This window comes from Vipera ursinii (genome assembly GCF_947247035.1).
Source record: "Vipera ursinii genome assembly, chromosome: 6".
In the NCBI taxonomy this organism is placed as follows: Eukaryota; Metazoa; Chordata; class Lepidosauria; order Squamata; family Viperidae; genus Vipera; species Vipera ursinii.
In genome coordinates, this window is record NC_139515.1 from 85,258,279 (window position 1) to 85,276,081 (window position 17,803).

At 49.6% G+C, this 17,803-nt stretch overlaps 2 protein-coding genes across 3 annotated transcripts in view; one reads left to right on the forward strand and one right to left on the reverse strand.

The window, feature by feature from the left end:
- The window catches only part of RBM17 (RNA binding motif protein 17), a 29,371-nt gene extending 19,364 nt beyond the window's left edge, over positions 1 to 10,007 (reverse strand). For both annotated transcript variants that reach the window (XM_083366139.1, XM_083366138.1), the window contains exons 1-2: positions 9,855 to 10,007; positions 1,223 to 1,364 (exon numbers count right to left, since the gene is read on the reverse strand). In XM_083366139.1, coding sequence (XP_083222265.1) covers positions 1,223 to 1,345 — 123 coding nt within the window. In that variant the 5' untranslated portion in view covers positions 1,346 to 1,364; positions 9,855 to 10,007. The remainder of the gene's footprint in view (positions 1 to 1,222; positions 1,365 to 9,854) is intronic.
- On the forward strand, positions 1,618 to 5,603 carry LOC310642023 (ubiquitin-associated protein 2-like; the record flags this gene model as incomplete). The annotated part of the gene is given in 6 exon segments (XM_083365400.1): positions 1,618 to 1,675; positions 1,826 to 2,082; positions 2,084 to 2,280; positions 2,937 to 3,063; positions 3,065 to 3,369; positions 4,937 to 5,603. Coding segments are annotated over 6 exon segments (1,611 nt in total).
- Positions 10,008 to 17,803: the final 7,796 nt, after the last annotated feature.

Below are 17,803 nucleotides of genomic sequence, written 5' to 3' on the forward strand. Positions count from 1 at the left end.
CTCACCGTCTCCTGGTGACCGGCCCAAAATCACCCAGTTGGCTTTCATGCCTAAGGTGAGGCTAGAACTCACCGTCTCCTGGTGACCGGCCCAAAGTCACCCAGTTGGCTTTTGTGCCTAAGGTGAGGTTAGAACTCACCGTCTCCTGGTGACCGGCCCAAAGTCACCCAGTTGGCTTTCATGCCTAAGGTGAGGCTGGAACTCACCATCTCCTGGTGACCAGCCCAAAGTCACCCAGTTGGCTTTTATGCCTAAGATGAGGCTAGAACTCACCGTCTCCTGGTGACCGGCCCAAAATCACCCAGTTGGCTTTCATGCCTAAGGTGAGGCTAGAACTCACCGTCTCCTGGTGACCGGCCCAAAGTCACCCAGTTGGCTTTCATGCCTAAGGTGAGGCTGGAACTCACCATCTCCTGGTGACCAGCCCAAAGTCACCCAGTTGGCTTTTATGCCTAAGATGAGGCTAGAACTCACCGTCTCCTGGTGACCGGCCCAAAATCACCCAGTTGGCTTTCATGCCTAAGGTGAGGCTAGAACTCACCGTCTCCTGGTGACCGGCCCAAAGTCACCCAGTTGGCTTTCATGCCTAAGGTGAGGCTGGAACTCACCATCTCCTGGTGACCAGCCCAAAGTCACCCAGTTGGCTTTTATGCCTAAGATGAGGCTAGAACTCACCGTCTCCTGGTGACCGGCCCAAAGTCACCCAGTTGGCTTTTATGCCTAAGATGAGGCTAGAACTCACCATCTCCTGGTGACCGGCCCAAAGTCACCCAGTTGGCTTTCATGCCTAAGGTGAGGCTGGAACTCACCATCTCCTGGTGACCAGCCCAAAATCACCCAGTTGGCTTTCATGCCTAAGGTGAGGCTAGAACTCACCGTCTCCTGGTGACCGGCCCAAAGTCACCCAGTTGGCTTTTGTGCCTAAGGTGAGGTTAGAACTCACCGTCTCCTGGTGACCGGCCCAAAGTCACCCAGTTGGCTTTCATGCCTACGGCAGGACTACAACTCACTGTCTCCTGGTGACCGGCCCAAAGACACCCAGCCGGCTTTCATGCCTAAGGCAGGACTAGAACTCACCATCTTCAGCTTTCCAGTTTGGTGCCTTAATCAAACCTATTTGCTAAATGGAGCACTGTCCTCAGCAGGGGCGCTCCCCGGGCAGTTGAACATTAAAACAAAACCAAAAAAGCATTTTCCTGCATATTTTTTTTTTGTACTGTACCTTTGCCTGAGTCAGCGCGGCTTTTTTCACCTGAAGCTGAGACTGCAGGAGTTTGAAATTTTTGGACCAGCCTTCCGTTTTGGAGTCACTGGTTTCTACTCCCAGATCATCATAGAGAGACATTTCCCCCCCACCGCTGGTTCTAAACGAAGAAACGGGGGGGAGAAAAAAAAAGTGTTTGTAACTTGTACAGGACATCCTTTTTTTACATTTTCATTTAAGTATTTTACCTTAACAAGCTTAACAGAAAAGAAATAGGAAAAATACGCAAGAAATACATCGAAAGCAAAACAACCCAAGAGGAGGATACTGTCTGTTTACATACATTACTTACTATTTTTATTTTTATTTATTTTATCGGTTTATTTCCTGATTTTATTATTTTGATAAAAAACATGCCTTGCTCCTATCTCCCCCATAAGAGGCCAGAGAGGCGAACTGGCTTGAGAGGCAGTAACTGACTCCGTATCACCCAGCTGGCTTCATTCAGTTGCAGCTGAGAAACACGTCGCTTCTGGCCAAAGCATTGACCTGGTGACGCTGCTTGAGAATCCTGGTGCCCCAAATGAAGACCTGTTGGCCCCCTCCTTTGATGCTTTTCAGCAGCAAACCTTCGGCCAGGCGCTCACCTTCACCAATTCCCAGCACCATCCTCAGACGGCCTTGGGAACAAGCGATCCAAGCACGGTGAACACTTGCCCTGCACAAAAAGTCTGTCTTCAGTGCTCAGTTCTGGAATCAGAGAACTTAGCTCTTCCAAGTTAGCCAACTCCACTGGTTCTCAGATTTTGGAGCCTCTGAAATCTCCAGCTTTGGGCCAGTTCACCTCACAGGGTCCTCTCAAATACCACCTCTCCAGTGTCCAAAATGCCAACCTCATTCTGGGATGTCAAATCGTCGACTTCACAGCCTTCCATCCTCAGCCATTTTGACTTCAAATCCCAGCCTGAGCCGTCGCCGGTCCTGAGCCAGCCGACCCAGCGGCAGCAGCAACCACCCGCCTCCACCGGCAGCCTCTGTCCCACCACCTGCACTGGAATATTTTGCTCCCCAGAAAGGCTGGGAGGCCTTGGCAGTGGACAGCTCTGCGGCTGACCATCTGCTGCCGGGAACAAATCCCCATCGCCCATTACGCTCACACAGAGAAGGCCTCCTCAGGGTACCGTCAGCTAAGCAATGTCGGCTGGCGACCCCCAGGGGAAGAGCCTTCTCTGTGGGAGCGCCAGCCCTGTGGAATCAGCTCCCCCCTGAGCTTCGGATGGCCCAAAACCTCCAATCCTTTCGCTGCGGCCTCAAAACACTCCTGTTCCACCAGGCTGACCTAGACTGACAGGCATTTTAATTAATTTATATTTAGAATTTTTAATTTATTTTTTAAATTCTCTAATTTTAATTTATTGCACAGATGTTCTCAGTTTTATTTTTATCTTGATTTCTGTACTTATTATATGTTTTGTTGTTAGCCGCCCTGAGTCCTTCGGGAGATAGGGCGGGATATAAATCCCATCAATAAATAAATAAATAAAATCCCACCCCTCTCCAACATTTAATTTATTTTCAATATCTATATTTGTACATTCTATTATTTATGTCACTGTTCACCGCCCTGAGTCCTTAGGGAGAAGGGCGGTATACAAATCAAATCAAATCAAATCAAATCAAATCAAATCAAATAAATAAATAAATAAATAAATAAATAAATTTCTCCTGGAAGTCAAGGGGTGCCAGCCCATCCAACGCAGCAGAAGCAGAACAAGCCGTCTAAACGGAGAACGCCCCCCGTTTCAAAAATCCCTTCTTCTGCGGTGGAAATGCCTGGATTGACTGACGTTCCATGGCTAAACAAACGTGCAATTTGGAGCAGTTGAATTTGGGCTGGAACCTGCAGTCCCAGAGTTTGGATTTGCTTCAAGCTATGAAAGCAGCCCAGCACCCAACAATATCCTGTACACCAAGCCTGTAAGTGAATCTTGGAATACCTCTTTGCCAATGTCCAATAGAGTGCAGGAGTCCGCCTACTCCACCCCTGTCATCACATCCAGCCTGACCTGCTCTGTCCAGAGCAGTAGCCTTGTAATGGCCTCCACTTCCTCGTCCTCCTCCTCCTCCTCCTCTTACGACCAGGCCTCTCCGCATAAGAGGCGGTAGTAAGGCCCCTCCTTAAGAAACCTGCATTGGATCCAGCTGTTTTAAATAACGTCCGTCCTGTCTCCAACCTTCGCTTTCTTGCGAAGGTTGTTGAGACCGTGGTGGCACGGGAGCTCCCTTTGGTCCTGGAGGAAACTGAGTATCTGGATCCGTACCAATTGGGTTTCAGGCCCGGGTATAGCACGGAGACGACATTGGTCGCGCTGGTGAATGATCTCTGGCGGGCCCGAGATAGGGGTTATTCCTCTGTCCTGGTCCTATTAGATCTCTCAGCAGCTTTTGATACCATCGACCACGGTATCTTGCTGTGTCGTCTTGAGGGGTTGGGAGTGGGAGGCACCGTTTTGCGGTGGTTCTCCTCCTACCTCTCGGGCCATTCGCAGACGGTGTTGGCAGGAGGGCAGAGGTCAACCCCTAGGCCCCTTAGCTATGGGGTGCCTCAGGGGTCGGTACTCTCGCCTCTCCTGTTCAACATCTATATGAGGCTGCTGGGAGAAATTATCCGTGGCTTCGGGGTGAGGTATCATCAATATGCTGATGATACCCAGCTTTTCATCCCCACCCCGAACCAACCCAGTGATGCCCTCGATGTGATGTCCCGTTGCCTGGAAGCGGTACAGATTTGGATGGGAAAGAACAGGGTCCGGCTCAACCCGGCCAAGACTGAGTGGCTTTATGTACCGGCATCTTGTTTAGTCCAAGAGGTTCCATCTTTGGTTATAGGAGGAGAGATGTTACCTCCCGTTGATAGAGCACGCAATCTAGGCGTCCTCCTGGATTCACGACTTAGTTTTGAAGATCATATTGGAGTCGTGGCTAGGGGGGCATTTGCCCAGGTTCGCCTGGTACACCAGTTGCGCCCCTTTCTGGACCGAGATGCCCTACGTACGGTCACCCATGCACTCGTTACCTCCCGTATAGATTACTGCAATGCTCTCTACATGGGGCTGCCCTTGAAGACCACCCGGAGGCTTCAGCTGGTGCAGAGTGCGGCCGCGCGGTTAGTGATGGGAGCACGATACTCCCATATTACACCCCCCCTGCGTGAGCTGCATTAGTTACCAGTTGTCCTCCGGGTGAGATTTAAGGTGCTGGTACTTACCTTTAAAGCCCTACATGGCTTAGGTCCGGGATACTTGCAGGACCATCTACTGCCGGGAACGAATTCCCATCGCCCAGTACGCTCACACAGAGAAGGCCTCCTCAGGGTACCGTCGGCCAGACAATGTCGGCTGGCGACCCCCAGGGGGAGGGCCTTCTCTGTGGGGGCGCCAGCCCTTTGGAACCAGCTCCCCCCTGAGCTTCGGATGGCCCAAGATCTCCAGTCCTTCCGCCGCGGCCTCAAAACACTCCTTTTCCACCTGGCTGACCTAGACTGACAGGGATTTTAATTATGTTTTTAATTTTTAACTCTAATTTTTAATTTATTTTAATTTTAATTTATTCTACAGGGGCCTTTAATTTTAATTTTTATTTTAACTTCTGTATTTATTGTACGTTATTGTTGTTAGCCGCCCTGAGTCCTTCGGGAGATAAGTCCCAATAATAAATAAATAAATAAATAAATAACGCGATGACATACCAAGGTTCGGTGCCTCCGTCAGAACCTTTCTCGCTGGCTGTCATGAATGGACACAATGGTGTTCGAACGCAGCCAGCTCTTGACACTCCTTCAACCGTTCCCATGTCAAACCCGGAAACCTCTCCTCCATCACTACCTGCCAAAGGTCCTTCGTTGCCGAGCACCGTGGAGCCCACCCATCTGCTTCTGCCTTCAGCACCTTCTCACATGGCAGCCCTTCCAACCAGTGACTTGGCCAACAGCTCCCTCTCTCCGTTAAGCAGTTCTCTCTCAGGTCATCAAAGCAGCCTATCTTCTGCCTCGTCACATATGGTCCCCGCAGCCTTGGCCAAGCAGCACAGTGTGCCCTTCCAGCAAGCCGGCAGCTACGACCAGTACGGTTATGTTTCTGTGACCTCAAGTAACACAGGTGTGCCTGAACTTAGTGTTTCTGTCTACGGCAAAGCTCAGGGATTCCACGTCGGGACCCCGCCCCTGTTCAACCTGCCCTCCGCCCTCAGTTCCACAGGGCCTCTGAACCTGGCGGCTGCTCCTGGCTACGCTCCGGCGCCCTTCTCCTTTATCTTGTCTGCGCACCAACAACCGCATTCCCAGATGCTGCACCATCTTCAACAGGACAGCCTTAAAGGGTTTTTATATTGCGATGACTGAGTAACTCAAGTCTCCCACCCTCCACTGGAGACCCTCGACTGGGAGAGCTCAGCTCAGACACATACACCCCCCCGTGGAAAGAATTGGCAGCCACTCCCCTTCTTTGTGATTCTTCCTGTTTAATGTAAAATATTTATGTATGTACAGTGAGTGCAAGAATTAGCCTTGTAAGATCCATGGTGTCTTTTTTACCTGATGATGAACTTGTCTTCATTTAAAGCAATCAATCAGAATGGAGCTGGAAGGGACCTTGGAGGTCTTCCAGTCCATCCCCCTAATCAGTGAGTAGTGAGATCCACTATCAGGATCAAAGTTCATGAAAAAAAATATTTAATTTTCAGTTTTGTTTAAGTCACAAAATTTAGGCATTTTAATACCCCGGTGGGCGCACCAGTCCTTTGGAACCGCTTACCGGCTGAACTACGGATGGCCCCCGACCTTCGCTCCTTCCGGCGTGATCTAAAAACTTATCTATTCGAACAAGCCGGCCTGGTTTGATGGGTTTGGGGGTTTTAACATTGTTTTTAACTAACTTACTACATTGGGCACAATCATTTAACTTTAAATCTTGTATCCTGTATTCTTATTTTTATTGCCCTGTACACCGCCCTGAGTCCTTCGGGAGAAGGGCGGTATAAAAATATAATTAAATAAATAAATAAATAAATGTAGTAGAGCCTAAAAGGGGGTTTCTGCATATATATTTTTCCTTCCTGATAGGGAGGACTAAGCAGATCAGCTTCCCCCCTCTCAGGCGCTCTGGCAGCTTCTATCTTCTTTTTTTGGTATAGTTTGGAGGGCTCCCTGCCTTCCACGATCATCTTCTTCCTCTCTCTTGAGAGGGGCCCTAAGACTGTAGGGGTGTGGATGTCAGAAAACTCCCCCTTAACATCATGAAGGTTTCAAAAAAGGCATTTTGTCTTTTAGCCTAAACTCTTTTCTAATAAAGTTCTAAGCATAAACTCATGCATATCACGTAGAAACGTCTTAGAAGAATTGAGATGTATACATTTATTTTCTTTATTTTATTAAATTTACATACCGCCCTATTCCCATAGGACTCAGGGCGGCGGTTTACAGGGAAGATTAAAAAACATAACATACAAAAAATTAAAATCAGATGAAAACAATTAATTAAATCAAGTCCCTGAAATTTAAAACTAAAACCCAATAAAAAATTAAAACCCGTCAGCCTGGACCAGAACAGCTCGAAGTGCCAAGTTTTCGGCGAAACGAGCGAAGGTCGGGGGGGGGGGGCAGTCCTACGTTCTGTGGGGAGTTGGTTTTAATTATACATAATTAAAAACATTCAAAATAGGCATTGGTTAGATAAATTCGGGGAGGGGGCCATTTATTTTTTCCCCACCCCAAATTGCAACAGATACAAAATACTAAAAAAAAAAGGAAATATTTATCTGCATACCTAAACTGCCTATTTGACAAATTGGCCACCATCCGGCATAAGTATGTAGGTATCGTTCAAAAAGAGACCACCACCAAGCAAAAAAAAAAAAAGAATAAAAAAACCAAAACACCTCCACAGCAAAACAACTAGATGAGCAGAGGTTAACATCAAGGTTAACATCAGACTAACAATAAAGCAGCAAACAACACACCAATCCAGGAACTGCTAAGCAAGCTAAATGAGTAAACAGCCCAACTACAGAGACCTCAAGACCAGGTGGGGTGTCTTCAAACTCGGCCCTTTTGTGACTTGTGGACTTCAACTCCCAGAATTCCTCAGCCAGGCACGCCGACTGAGGAATTCTGGGAGTTCAACTTCACAAGTCATAAAAGGGCCAAGTTTGAAGACCCCTGCCCAGGACTATTCCCATCAAAACTGACAGGACAAGCCACCCGAATATAAATTGAAAGCAAACCCCACTCCATTCTAGCACTGATGATGTTACCTAGGTTGGTCATGAAACGTCTTCAGGAAAACCACCAAACTCAGAGAGCACCAAGGACCCCACAGAAAACCACCAAGCTCAGAGGGGCCCCGGGGCCCCAGATTCATCATTCCTCTTCCTCCTCTTCCTCCTTGCAAACCCCACTCCATTCTAGCACTGATGTTACCTAGCTGGATCATGAAATGTCTACAAGAAAACCACCAAGCTCAGCACCATGGACCCCACAATCCTCCTCCTCCTCCTCTCCAGAAACCCCACTCCCTTCTAGCACTGATGAAGTTCCCTAATTGGGTCATGGAACATCTGAAAGAAACCCCCAAACTCAAAAGGGCACCAAGGACCACACGGATCTCCTCCTCCTCCTTTCCACAAACCCCATTTCCTTCTAGCATTGATGATGTTACTTAGTTGGGTCATGAAATGTCTGCAAGAAGACGACCCAGCTCAGAGAGCACCAAGGACCCCAGATTCATCATTACTATTCCTCCTCGCAAACCTCACTCCATTCTAGCACTACCTAGTTTGGTCATGAAATGTCTTCAGGAAAACCACCAAACTCAGAGAGCATCAAGGACCCCATAGACCACCTCCTCCTTCTCCTCCTCTCCACAAACTCTTCTAGTATTGATGATGTTACCTAGCTGGATCATGAAATGTCTACAAGAAAACCACCAAGCTCAGCACCAAGGACCCCACAATCCTCCTCCTCCTCTCCAGAAACCCCACTCCCTTCTAGCACTGATGATGTTCCCTAGTTGGGTCATGGAACATCTGAAAGAAACCCCCAAGCTCAGAGGGCACCAAGGACCACACGGATCTCCGCCTCCTTTCCACAAACCCTATTTCCTTCTACCATTGATGATGTTACTTAGTTGGGTCATGAAATGTCTGCAAGAAAACCAACCAGCTTAGAGAGCACCAAGGACCCCAGATTCATCATTCCTCCTCCTCCTCGCAAACCCCACTCCCTTCTAGCACTAATGATGTTATCTAGTTGGGTCATGAAACATCTGAAAGAAACCCCAAGCTCAGAGGGCACCAAGGACCCCACAGTCCTCCTTCTCCTCCTCCACTGTTATTTCTCATCTGCTCCATAACCACCACCACCCCGCTCCCTTCTAGCGCTGATGATGTTACCTAGTTGGGTCATGAAACGTCGGTAAGAAAACAAGCAAGCACCAAGGAGACCCCATCCATCCATCTCCCCTTCTTCCTATTTCCTTCCGTCTCTCCCTTGATCCCCGACTCTCTCCAAGCAATTATAATGTTGGATGTTTTTAATGGATTCCTTCCTGTGCAAAGATATACGGATATCAAAGCAGGATTGTGCAGCAAGGCAGCCTTGCACACAGACACACACACACACAAAGAGAGAGAGAGAGAGAGAGAGAGATATGACAGCTTTTCCCACCAAAACCCTCTGGTTTATTCTGCAATCGGTTGCAAGACATTTAACTATAATTTAGCATCGCTGAGGGGGGGGCTAGGGATGAGCTAGAAGGGGCCTAGAACTCATGTAACCAACCAGAGCTCGTAAGTTACATTTCCCAGTTTTGCTACTTTTGGAGACTATATATGTACTTGCTTTTCCACGAAAACCTATTCAGACATTGACATGGCTTTTTGCTCCGAACCTTTTGCGCAAAATAAAACAAGCTTCTTTTGATTCCGGGCTCTGAGTCTCTTTCTTGATTCTGCAACAAGAGAGATAGACCCACTTTATTTATTTTCTACCTCTCTCCCATTTGCACAGGGCAATTGGTCCCAAATCCCTTCCAAGGTGAACTGGAAGCCGGGTCTCCCCTTCAAGGTCCCCCCTCTCTTGAAGCTCAACCTTTGGAAATCAAATCGTGGGCGGCTCTCAGGGTTGAGCCCAAGGATGAGGAAGGCATCTGCTAAGAATGGCAGGAAAAATACCTGCATAAATTGACCAAAATTAAAAATAAATACACTGGAAACCCGAAATCTTTACTTTTTTTCTTTTACTCCAGATTCCTAAAAATAAAAATAAAAATCAGGGATCCCTCATCCCTCTGTCGAAGGTCTCTAGACAGACAGCCCTCTGCATATGCTCAGGAACCCGCTGGCTCGCCGGGCGGGCAAGAGTGGGGAGCAAAAACGGGTCTTGCTTCTGAGGAGGGAGGGATTCCCGTCTCGAGGGGCTGCAACAGACCCCCGAATAATCCTTCCAGCAATACCACCCCCTCGACCCTTCCTTTTCCTTCTCCCTTTTAACATTTGGTATTTTGAGGGCGACCCTTCAGACGGCAGGCGTTCGGCTGGCCTCCGTTGAAACGATCTCCAGCCCTTTCCCCATCCCAGTGAAGGTTTTTCTGCTTACCTTTCCGCCGAGGCCGCAAGCCGGGGCCTCGCGTGCCACCCGAGGCCGAAACGGAACGCCCCTTCGTCGGCCGAGCGAAGCTCTAACCTCGCGGTCGACGAGAACCAATCAGGCTCCTCCTCCTGCTCAGCGCGCGCCCGGGAAGCGGTTTGGTTCTTCTTGGCCGCCGCCCAAGGCCGCCTGTGCGCAAATTGCGTAGGGGCCGCGTGGGTGGAGCCTCGTTCTGCCCTCCCCCTTTGGGGCAGAGCTACGCCGATTCCGTCCGCAATTCCCAGCACCAGGAAGCAACGCACTTGCTCATGATTGCTTGATTTCATGATACAAGCAGGCCTCAGCGCGCGCTGAGCAGGAGGAGGAGCCTGATTGGTTCTCGTCGACCGCGAGGTTAGAGCTTCGCTCGGCCGACGAAGGGGCGTTCCTTTTCGGCCTCGGGTGGCACGCGAGGCCCCGGCTTGCGGCCTCGGCGGAAAGGTAAGCAGAAAAACCTTCACTGGGATGGGGGAAGGGCTGGAGATCGTTTCAACTGAGGCCAGCCGAACGCCAGCCGTCAGAAGGGTCGCCCTCAAAATACCAAATGTTAAAAGGGAGAAGGAAAAGGAAGGGTCGAGGGGGTGGTATTGCTGGAAGGATTATTCGGGGGTCTGTTGCAGCCCCTCGAGACGGGAATCCCTCCCTCCTCAGAAGCAAGACCCGTTTTTGCTCCCTACTCTTGCCCGCCCGGCGAGCCAGCGGGTTCCTGAGCATATGCAGAGGGCTGTCTGTCTAGAGACCTTCGACGGCGGGATGAGGGATCCCTGATTTTTATTTTTATTTTTAGGAATCTGGAGTAAAAGGAAAAAAAGCAAAGATTTCGGGTTTCCAGTGTATTTATTTTTAATTTTGGTCAATTTATGCAGGTATTTTTCCTGCCATTCTTAGCAGATGCCTTCCTCATCCTTGGGCTCAACCCTGAGAGCCGCCCACGATTTGATTTCCAAAGGTTGAGCTTCAAGAGAGGGGGGACCTTGAAGGGGAGACCCGGCTTCCAGTTCACCTTGGAAGGGATTTGGGACCAATTGCCCTGTGCAAATGGGAGAGAGGTAGAAAATAAATAAAGTGGGTCTATCTCTCTTGTTGCAGAATCAAGAAAGAGACTCAGAGCCCGGAATCAAAAGAAGCTTGTTTTATTTTGTGCAAAAGGTTCAGAGCAAAAAGCCATGTCAATGTCTGAATAGGTTTTCGTGGAAAAGCAAGTACATATATAGTCTCCAAAAGTAGCAAAACTGGGAAATGTAAGCTCTGGTTGGTTACATGAGTTCTAGGCCCCTTCTAGCTCATCCCTAGCCCCCCCCCTCAGCGATGCTAAATTATAGTTAAATGTCTTGCAACCGATTGCAGAATAAACCAGAGGGTTTTGGTGGGAAAAGCTGTCTCCTCCCTCCCTCCCTCCCTCCCTCCCTCCCTCTCTCTCTCTCTCTCTCCCTCTCTCCCTCCCTCCCTCTCTCTCTCTGTGTGTGTGTGTGTGTGTGTGTGTGTGTGTGTGTGTGTGTGTGTGTGTGTGCAAGGCTGCCTTGCTGCACAATCCTGCTTTAATATCCGTATATCTTTGCACAGGAAGGAATCCATTAAAAACATCCAAAATTTTAATTGCTTGGAGAGAGTCGGGGATCAAGGGAGAGAGGGAAGGAAATAGGAAGAAGGGCAGATGGATGGATGGGGTCTCCTTGGTGCTTGCTTGTTTTCTTACCGACTTTTCATGACCCAACTAGGTAAACATCATCAGTGCTAGAAGGGAGCGGGGTGGTGGCGGTTATGGAGCGGATGAGAAATAACAGTGGAGGAGGAGGAGGAGTGTGGGGTCCTTGGTGCCCTCTGGTTGGTTACATGAGTTCTAGGCCCCTTCTAGCTCATCCCTTGCTGCCCCCCCCCTAGCGATGCTAAATTATGGCCAAATGTCTTGCAACCTTTTAGCTGGCAAAGGTCACAGGTGTCTTGCTAAGCGTCTTTAGGTTTCCGGCACCATGTTTGTGGTTAGCTGTAACTGAACTCTGTGCTGGCCTACGAGGTGTGACCGACAGTTGAAGACCGTGTGGAGAGAGTTTCCTCCTTTTAAATTTCTGGGAGTCTACCTCTGCGAAGATCTGACCTGGAAAGTTAATACAACCCAGGTGGCTAGAAAGGCCCAACAGAGACTTCACTTTCTCAGGGTCTTGCGGAAGAACAGGATAGAACAACGGCTGGTGACCCTCTTTTACCCGTATACTATAGAGAGCGGCCTCTCGTATGATATTGTGGTTTGGTATGCTTAGTGGGTTAGGATGCTGAGCTTGTCGATCAGAAGGTCAGCAGTTTGGCGGGTCGAATCCTACGTGCCACGTAACAGAGTGAGCTCCTGTTACTCGTCCCAGCTTCTGCCAACCTAGCAGTTCGAAAGCACGTAAAAATGCAAGTAGAAAAATAGGGACCACTCCGGTGGGAAGGTTCCGTGCGACTTTGGCGTCTAGTCATGCCGGCCACATGACCACAGAGACGTCCTTGGACAAGCGCTGGCTCTTCGGCTTTGAAACGGAGATGAACACCGGCCCGTAGAGTCGGAAACGACTAGCATGCATGTGCGGGGGAACCTTTACCTTTACTATGCTGGTGTGACAGCCGTGGATAGGAAAGCATTACAGAGGGTGGCGAGTACAGGACAAGACATTGTGGGCTGTCCCCTGACACCACTGGATGACCTCGTCAGGACTCGCTGCCTTGGAAGAGTGAGGAAAATTCTCAGGGACGATTCACACCCTGGACGGTATCTCTTTACTCTCCTACCATCGGATAGGAGATATAGGAGTATAGCCAGCCGCACCACCAGGCTGAAAAACAGCTTTTAACCATGGGCTGTTAGGCTTTTGAACGGGAAATAATTTTTATAAACTTTATGCAGAACTGACTTGCGAGGCCGGTGTGTGGCGCAATTAGTTCACATGGTATAATAAGATGGAGGGTTTGTTGTCACTGTGAGTTGTGGGGGGTGGGAGCACGAAGGGAGGCTCAGCTAATCTCAATGTATACATGGTTGTACTTTGACAATAAAGGTTCGTTCATTGTGGTTTGGCGTCTTCCATTTCCTTGTTCTTCTTCCAACTAATACACACATTTTCTTTATGCCTCACTTTTATGTCCTACCTCACTTTTATGTCATGCAGCATTTTTATGTATTCTTTGTATCTTTCATAATTATAACCTGCCCCTCTCTCTCTCCTCTCTCTCTCTCTCTCTGTGTGCAAGGCTGCCTTGCTGCAAAATCCTGCTTTGATCCATCCCGTAAAGACCCTTTTCAAGCGACCTGAGGGGTGGGGGCATCTGTATATCTTTACACAGGAAGGAATCCATTAAAAACATCCTGGCTGAGTAATTCTGGGAGTTGAAGTCCACGAAGAGTCTTCTCTGTTGTGGCACTGCCCCTGTGGGTAAGGTTTCCCCCACCCCTCCTCTCTTTCTGTAAGGGCCTGAAGGCCAGGCTGTGCTGGTTGGCCTGGGGTCCCAATAGGGCAGGGACCCCACTGGAGATGGTTGCTGGACTTATTATTAGTTGACCTGCATTCTGCTCCCTCTCCATCCAGTTTTTAATTCGTATTACTGCATTTTATTTTTATTTTTCATTTTCATTGCACTGATCTTGTTTTTATTTGGTTGCCTCAGATCCCGCCTAACTTGATGCTGGCACACGTCTCAATGGCGGAGCACAAGTCAACGCTGCCAGGCTGAGGCCACTGGCGTCCTCTGTGACCAGAAAAAACCCTGCTGCGCCTTAAATGGAAGATAACCCGCCCGGAGGTCCTTCCTCTATGGGGTGAGACGGTGGCTAACAATGAAAAGACACGAACACGCACTGCAGACAGGGGAAATGCAAATGATCAGATGGCCATTGGGGGTGGGTGGGGGTGGTCAACATGCCTGGATCAGATGACAAGAGATCCTCAAGGCCTTCCAAGTCGCCCCAGTTGCAGACAAAATGAGAGAAGCGAGGCTGCGGTGGTACGGACATGCGGCAAGAGCCGATGTGGAATCCATTGTGAAGTGGGCACTTGTACTCAGCCCCAGATGGCCAGCAGGTTCCCTCCCCCCCCTCCCAAGGACAACTGAAAAAGCGATGGATGGACTGCCTGCATGAAAACATGCACGCCCCGGGCATGTGCCTTGCCGATGCTGCATACTGGATGTAGCGATGGGTGAAACGCAAAACTGTGGACCCCACCGTTTGATTAGACAAAGGACGAGAAACCTACCCAGAGAGAAATAATGGCTCCTTTAGGCTTATACAAGACCTTAAGGGTGGGTGGGTGGGGGGAATAGGGTCATGGTCATCCTAGGATGGCCGGCTTGCCTACAAGCTGCAGCTGCTACAGCCTCCTGACCAACAGTGGCTAACAAAATGGACTTTGGGGGAAAAGGACGAGGGTCTGAGTCCTCAGTGGAGTTGTGGACCTTTTGGAAGATAAGTTGACAGGAAGCAGACTGACAAAATATCCATCCCTCTGGAACATCCTGCCACCCCCTCCCCCAGGGTTGAGGCTTGCCCCATCTCCTAGCCTGAAGAGCTAGCTCTGAGTGTGTGTGTGTGCGCGCACACACGTGCCAATGGGGGGAGTCCCATCACTGGAAGTGGCTTCTGGACTAATTCACTGACCCTCACTCCCCCCCCCCATGCATCCTATTCCCCTCTGCCCGTCCTTCATATTATTGTACTTTTGACGTTTTGTTTTCATTCCACTGCTGTTTCCTGCCTATGTTCGCATGGATATTTCCTCTTTGGCAGGCTCCTTTGGGTGTATGTGTGGGTGGGCACTCTATTGGAATGGGACATTCTGAGCAAATTGCAAGCTACAGTGGCACTTTGAGGGGCACGAAATGATCTTGAACATTCCGAAACGTGAGGCACAGGGGACCAATTTTGCCTTTTTTGCGGGTTGGGTGGGAGGGAAACCCCCAGGGCAGAATAAATCATGGATGCCGTGGCAGGATTGGAGTGGGCTGGTGGGAAACCAGGAAGGGCAATAATAATAATAATAATAAAAATACACCGAGTGCCCAAAACCACCCTGGCACTCTGCCCGCAAGGGCACCCACCGCGCCTCTGTGGCCCACTGCGGCAATATGCCGTTGAGGCCAGACCCGGGGTGGGAGGGGGGCTTACAACTCATCAAGAGGCTTTTGCAAAACGGACTAATTAAAAAAAACACAAAAACCCAGCCCCCTTTTAACGTGTCATTCCTTTTTTATTAGATTTGTATATAGAACCTTAGTGTGTGTGTGTGGGGTGAATAGGGTCTCGGGACGCCCTAGATAGGCAATGGGTCTAGGATGGCTTGCCTTCCTGCTTGTCTACCAGGCTCCCGGTAAGGAGAGGCTAAAAAATTAAATTTGGGAAAAATAACAAGGGTCTGAATCCTGTACGGCAAGGGGCCCCCAGTTCCCGGTCTGCCGATACCAGTCCATGACTCAATGGGAACTGGGCCGTCCGAGCGGCGGGCAAGTGCGCAAACCCATCCTTGCCACTTCTGCCGGGAACTCCAGATGTTGGGATACAGAAGAATCTTCTCTACCATAGTGCTGACCCTGTGGAGCATCCTGCCCCCCAACCCCCCCCAGTAAAACCTGCCCCCCCTCCTTCTGCAGTAGCTTGAAGACTTGGCTCTGCCAATTGGCTTCAGGTCCCAGTAGGGGAATCCATCACTGGAGGTGGTTGCGGGGCTAATTAGTAGACCCCCCCCTCCCACACTCTGCACTTCCTGCTCTTCTTTAGCCTGTCTTTCAATTCACATCATTGTACCTTTATTGTTTTCATTGCTTTCCTGTTGTTTACATTTTTTTTCTTTTTTTTTTTTTGCAAGGCCCTCAAGACCGGTTTTGCCAAAGGTCCTGGGCAGGGCTAGGCAACCTTGGCTCTTTTATGCCTCGTGGACTTCAACTCCCAGAATGCCTGAGCCAGCCATGCTGAGGGGAAAGGGAGAGGTTTCCAAGCTGAGCCATGCTTGGCTCAGGCATTCTGGGAGTTGAAGTCCACGAGTCATAAAAGAGCCAAGGTTGCCTACCCCTGGTCTAGGCCTAGGCCCCTTCATGACTTGGGGACTTCAACTCCCAGAATGCCTGAGCCCGACACGCTGAGGGGAAAAGGAGAGGTTTCCAAGCTGAGCCATGCTTGGCTCAGGCATTCTGGGAGTTGAAGTCCACGAGTCATAAAAGAGCCAAGGTTGCCTAGCCCTGGTTGCTGGGGAACCGAGGGTAGAATGAGCCTCTCAGGACAGGGGGTGGATTATTTTTCTGCTCTTATGTATATTGGGTATTTTTTTAAAGCTGCCCAAAGTCACTGGAGGGGGGGCAACCTATCACCGGACCGCTTCCTCCCTACTGATGATCTCGCCGGCCAGGGCCGCTGCCAGGAACCTGGGTGGTTCGATGCCAGCGTTGCGCAGACTGGATTCCATCAGCCGAGGTTGGGGCTGGTCCTGAGACGCCGTCAGCTATTGTGCGCCGGAGCTCAATAACATGCCACTATTTTTTTATTTTTAATTTTAATTCCATTTATATCCCACCCTTCTCCGAAGACTCAGGGCGGCTTACAAGCTTAGCAGTAGCCTTCATTCTATGTATATGCCTGCTTATTAGGGCTTTCACACACACACCCAAGCGGCATTATTACAAAGTCAGCTTAATTGCCCCCAACAATCTGGGTCCTCATTTTACCTACCTCGGAAGGATGGAAGGCTGAGTCAACCTTGAGCCTGGTGGGACTCGAACCTGCACTAATTGCAGGCAGCTGGTGTTACTTAAGGAGGCATTAGCCCACTGCTCCACCAAGGCTCAGCGTAGATCCGACATCAGCATGGCTAGTGCACAGGGAGGCCAGCAGAGATGGCCCAACGACGCCACCGGGGCAGGGCGTCCTCACGGCACCTGTGGGGAGGGGGATCCCTGTGGTCCATGGCGCAGATCAAAGGAAGGCAGCTCAGAGCCGCAGAAGGCGGTGCAAGGGATAGGCAGTGATGCCTCAGCAAGGGGCGGGGGGGGAGAACCCCTGGCATCAACTGATCCTGGCGGCTAAGGGGTGCCAGGAAAGGATGGTAAAAACCCTACCTGGGCTCTGCTCCGAGAAGTAATCCGCTGCGTGCCTGTTACGAGGGAAGGAGGCAAGGACCCGAAGTGCCGCTTATGTGAACTGCATGCCGGATGCTGGCTTGCAGGCTGGGGTTGGGGCTATGAAGCAGGGAGGCTATGTAAAGTGCTGGGAGCAGTTCACTCCCAGCGCTGACTTTTCTCCTGTACGGGATAAACCGTTTTGTCACTCGTAACCTGCCTACTGGTCGTTACTTTCGCACCGAGAAGGATGTTGTGACAGAGTGGGCAGTCACGTATCATTTTCTTAAATATATATTTTTTGGTCAACTTTTCCTTTTGTTTTAAGCCATCCGGTAGTCCTATGGAAAGATGGGCCTGAAATAAAGAAAAACAATACAGAGTCTGGAAGTGAACACAAAATTTAGTCCTTCCTCCCCACACATACACACTTTGCCCCAAAGTGGAACAAAAAGCGAAAGCCCATGAAAGTAATGCATCAGCTTTCTTCTAGCAAGCCTAAGCTAGAAACAAAACTCAAGGCAAATAAGAGAATGAGGTGGCCGGATGGAGTCACTGAAGCAGTAGGTGTGAACTTAAATGGACTCCAGAAGATGGTAGAGGACAGGAAGGCCTGGAAGAACATTGTCCATAGGGTCGCGATGGGTCGGACACGACTTTGCAACTAACAACAACAACACAGATGAGAGCAACTTTCCAGAGAAAGTGGGGAGCTGGGTACGTAGCGGTCACCATTTCTGCTCAAAAAACTGGTTGTTCGAACTGTCTGGCCCGGACTGAGGGATTTTAAATTTTAAAGTATTAAATTAAATTTAAAATTTTAATTTTATTGTTATTAGGAATTG